Genomic DNA, 5000 nt, shown 5'->3' on the forward strand with positions numbered 1-5000 from the left:
CTGTGTGCTGTACTGGTGGTTAAAACTGTTTCCCCCTCTCTGCTCTGCAGGTGCTGAGCAACATCTACACAGTCAGAGCAACGCACAGCTCAAAGAACCCCAAGACCTGGACCTTCTCCCCCAGGGTGTGTGTTACTGCATATGTGCGTGACAGGCTGACAGGGACAGACAGAGGCAGAGACAGAGACAGTGAGATACAGAGAGAGACAGAGAGAGGTAGAGAGATGGATCAAGTGAGTGTTTTTCTTCTGCATGCACCTGTACCAAGGAACATTTTCAACAACAAACCTTCTCTTTCAATTTGTCTTCCAAAGACTTTTATTGCCACAATATGTCATTATATTGTCATTTTATTCAGAGTTAGACTATATTTTATTCAGCCAACGATACTGCCCTACAACGGTTAAGTGCAGTAACTACATATTTTGTCGAAATTAAGTTTCTTCTTTGCACCTCCTTTGTCTTGTGACAAAGCCTTATGGTCCAAAATGGGTCCCATTTCAGAGATATTGCTATGTATGTCAAATTTGCAGTAGCTACTATATCCAACCTAATGCCAAGGAATTGAAGGCATTTTTATCAGTTTCAGTGTTGGCGTAGTTACTGCACTTTGCCTTTGTAGGGGCAGAACACATCATCAGTTGAGTATATTGAATGAGACGTGATTGTTTGGCGATTCAGAGTAGAAATTGAGGTGATTGTAGTACAGTAGGTCGAGTTGTATGAAATAGAAGTAGAATTACTCTTGTAGATGAAATGACGACACTACAGCAGTAGTATGATATTACACGGTTGCAGCTTTGTAATATCAGGCTGCTGGTGCTGTGTAACAGGACTTCTACAATTACTTAAAGGGACACTGTGTGAGATTTTTAGTTGTTTATTTCCAGAATTCATGCTACCCATTCCATAATGTTACCTTTTTCATGAATACTTATCACCACCATCAAATTCTAAGTATTCATTATGACTGGAAAAAATACATTTTTCATACATGAAAAGGGGGATCTTCTCCATGGTCCGCCATTTTGAACTTCCAGAAGTAGCCATTTTTAGCTGCAAAAATGACTGTACTTGGGCCATACTAGAAAATATTAATTTATTACCTAGTAAACCTTCATGAAAATATCAAATTTGGCAATGGGCAACACATTTTCAAAGAGCAGCATAGTTGCAGTACCTTTTTTGATAATATAATATAATATAATATAATATAATATAATATAATATAATATAATATAATATAATATAATATAATATAATATTTAAAAGGTATTTTGTGCTCCCCTTAGATGACTGGGCAGCTCCCTAGCCTCCTGGATGGAGACTGCTTCTTCCGCTGTGACTCGGCCTCCCCTAACCTGGGCATCCTCTTTGAACTGGGGGTCACCTACATCAGAAATGTGAGTTCACAACAAACACAACTACACTGCCCTATAGCCTGGCAGCGAACTTTTAGATGAAATTTGGTCTCGTAAAACTTCCTACAAGCAGGTACATTTGGAGTGGAGGGACCTGGCCTCTGGCATCCACTGCCTCAGGACGGAGACCGCTCCATATGAAGACTTAAGTTATACAACTAATCAGACCAATGACTTCAACTGTTTTGCGAAATGTTCCATACCTAGAGGAACTGTGAATAAGCAAGTTGATCAATTTACAAACTGATGTTGACTCGTGCAGAGTTGTATAAAGTAGAAGTAGAAGTACTTCTACAAATGTGATTTCAACACTCGTAGTATGCTATTACGAAGTGGAAGGCATGTAATATCACACCACTAGTGTTGTAATTACATCTGTAGGAGTACCTCTACTTCTGTTTTATACAACTCTGGACTCGTGCAATATCATCCAAGATGGTGTCCGATTCCTCTATCCTCAAGTAGCTCCTTCCCTGTTCTCTTTTCAGGATGGAATGGTTAAGCACAAGAAAAGGGTGAAAGTAAGAAAGAAGGTCAAGGAAGGAAAGAAGGATGGATGAAGAAAAGAGAAGTTCTAGATTATCACTCAGAGATTGATATCTATTAATTTATCACTTCATCCATCCATCATTTCCCTTTATTTTATTCCGGCAGTAGTCAAGTTAGTCACTGGCTGCAGTGGTAAATGTTGATAAATGTTGAGCCAGCCCATCCACTATTTCTGGCAAGTGGTCTCATGCAGTTAGGAGGATGCTTTCTTTATGCAGTTAGGATGCTTTCTTTTAAGTAGTCAGGATGCTTTCTCTAAGCAGTTAGGATGCTTTCTCTAAGCAGTTAGGATGCTTTTAGCAGGTGAGGATGCTTTCTTTAAACAGTTAGGATGCTTTTAGCAGGTTAGGATGCTTTCTTTAAGAAGCCAGAATGCTTTCTTTCAGCAGCTTTTCTCTCGCCGCTCACTCAAACCCACCTTCTCCCCAGCTCCATCGCAACATAAACGCCTCTTTTCTTGGGGTGAAACTTTCTCTTTTGTGGGGGGTGAAGTTTGATACCCTTTCAGTTCTTGTTAAAATCAAAGGTGTTTTTTGCAAAAAATCTGAATATGTATATCTCAATAAATAAATAGATAAATAGATAGATAAATAGATAGATAGATAGATAGATAGATAGATAAATAGATAAATAGATAGATAAATAGATAGATAAAAAGCCTATTTCACCCTGTGAATGCGCCCACGCGACACATAGAAAATGCAGCACCGTCCCCTTGAACAGCGCCCTACTGCCACACAATCAAGTCGTATTTTGTATGTACCGGTAGTCAAGTTCTATTTTGTTGCTCCCGGCAGAATCTGTTTAGATCTGAATCTACCTCGAGGGTGTTTGGAGTGTGCAGCCAAGTGTTGTTGGGTCAGTGCCCCCCCGCCCCCGAGGGATCACTCTTAAGCTGATAAACTGTGTGTGTGCCTATATACCGTCTCCAAAGCCTTGTCCATTGTAACGCTATACACTACATTGAAATCTTAACCCGCCGCCAGCGGCACCTTTAGGTCATTTAAGACCCTGTTGCCTTATCCTATAACTTTACCCCACCACCCCACAGCAAGGTGCCCTAGAGACCGGCACACATGCAGCACATGTAGTATACACACACAGAGCCTGACACTGGCACCTGCCAACCAGCACTCTGCTGCTAAAATGTGGCTCTGACTGGCTAGCAATAATCTCAGTGTCACTAGCCACTCCAGTATGACATTCTGTTGTTTTGCGCCTTGTGAATCGATAGTTTATGTTACATTATGTTTATTGTTACATGAGAAACTATAATAGTTCTTATCTACCAGGGCTGGGTTATCCATAAGGACCAGCAGCACAGGGCCCAGGGGTACCAACCATTTTTAACAAGTGACGGGGCACCACAAGAGACAAACTTAACGAATATTGTTCATAAAGGGGACACCAGTGAGGTATAGTGCCCTATTCCGATGGGACTAGTTTAATGGGAGGACCTGGGGTAAAGTATTAATAATCGGGAAATTTAAACCCGTCCGAACGCGCCAGTCCGGTAAAGATAGCGGAGTATGTTGGGTAAACTTCACCGCAAGTTTTACCTCCTGTAAATCGGTCCGGAAGAATTACCCTAGGTAATACTAATCCCGTCCGAATGTGACCCTATGTAAAGATGTCTGGTTAAGTGCACGATACGCACAATATATCAAATCTCTCCGGGCTTGCAAACATTACAGCCTTGTAGTAAACCGTTTTATTTTAGAGAGTTGTTCCAAGCTGTGTTCGCTGTCAAAATCAGAGAGCATGGTCAAATGCTCTCTCCAAATGAAAGGACACGCATGCAGACGCATTAGAATGGATTTTGATGGGTTAGTAAACCAACAGGCAATTATTAGAATTGTTCCACGGGACCAAAAGCCTCCATGGATGCGCAATAATGTGCTCAAAAATCAATAATATATTGTGGAGTTGGCATGCGTGTGACGACAAGGGCAGTCACAGGTGCGTGATGAGTAGCCCGACCTGTAGTTCTGTGCAGCTTTGTTAGCTCCACTACGAGGTCTGGGAGACTAGCAGGATTCCATCTCTCCATAATTGGAGCATTTATTGCTTCAATATCAACAAATTCCTTCAATGTTATCTGTTGATCACTAAAGCATCAATATAGTTTATAATATGTCCTGTGACTCCTCAACGATAGCTGCCATTGATATTGAAGCAATAAAAGCTCCGATTATTTTTTTAATGAAATGGAATCCTGCTACAGTCTCCCAGACCTCTGTGTGTTGGAGCTCCACCAGGGTGCTCCAGAGCTACACACACTCACACACAGAGGTCTGGTAGGAACCAGGCTAGCTATATCAAGGAGTGTGGTTTGATCCATCAGTCCACAGGTGAACAGGGTGACTTGAGCTGTGGTTGGACCTTCCTCAAGCTGCACGATGCCAACGGAGCTCTCATCCCCCTGAGGTATGGAGAGGGAAGAAGCTCTCTCTTTTCCATTTACTCACACTTTCTCTCTTGTTTTCTCTTGCTCTATCATTCATGCTTGCTCTCTTTTTCTTGTTCTCTCTCTTGCTTCAATCTATTCTCTGTCTCTCTCTGTGTCTGTCTCTGTCTCTCTGTCTGTGTCTGTGTCTGTGTCTGTTTGTTTGTCTGTCTGTCTGTCTCTCTTTCTCTCTCTCTCTCTCTCTCTCTCTCTCTCTCTCTCTCTCTCTCTCTCTCTCTCTCTCTCTCTCTCTCTCTCTCTCTCTCTCTCTCTCTCTCTCTCTCATTTGCTGTCACTATGCAGTGACTTGGTGTATGTTGTTAGTGGGGTGGTGGTGGCTCAGTTGGTAGAGGAGCCTGTTCGGCATCCAGAGGGTTGCAGGTTCAAGCCCTGCTCTGTCTGACTCCCATCGATGTGCCCTTGAGCAAGACACTTAACCCCAAATTGCTCCTGGTGCAGGGTGGTACCCTGGGTGGAAGCCACAGCCACCCGTGTGTGAATGTGAGGCATAAATGTAAAGCACTTCGAGTGCTCGAAGGAGTGGAAAAGCGCTATATAGTAAATGCAGTCTATTTACCATTTCC

The 5000-nt window shown here is 42.4% G+C and overlaps 1 protein-coding gene across 1 annotated transcript in view; it reads left to right on the forward strand.

The window, feature by feature from the left end:
- nphp1 (nephronophthisis 1) overlaps positions 1-5000 on the forward strand; it is a 25891-nt gene that overhangs the window by 13979 nt on the left and 6912 nt on the right. Inside the window, exons 12-14 of the mRNA XM_063191040.1 lie at positions 51-125; positions 1293-1403; positions 4315-4397. Of these exons, the coding sequence (XP_063047110.1) occupies positions 51-125; positions 1293-1403; positions 4315-4397 (269 nt within the window). The remainder of the gene's footprint in view (positions 1-50; positions 126-1292; positions 1404-4314; positions 4398-5000) is intronic.

The sequence above is a fragment of the Engraulis encrasicolus genome, chromosome 24 (genome assembly GCF_034702125.1).
Source record: "Engraulis encrasicolus isolate BLACKSEA-1 chromosome 24, IST_EnEncr_1.0, whole genome shotgun sequence".
NCBI lineage: Eukaryota > Metazoa > Chordata > Actinopteri > Clupeiformes > Engraulidae > Engraulis > Engraulis encrasicolus.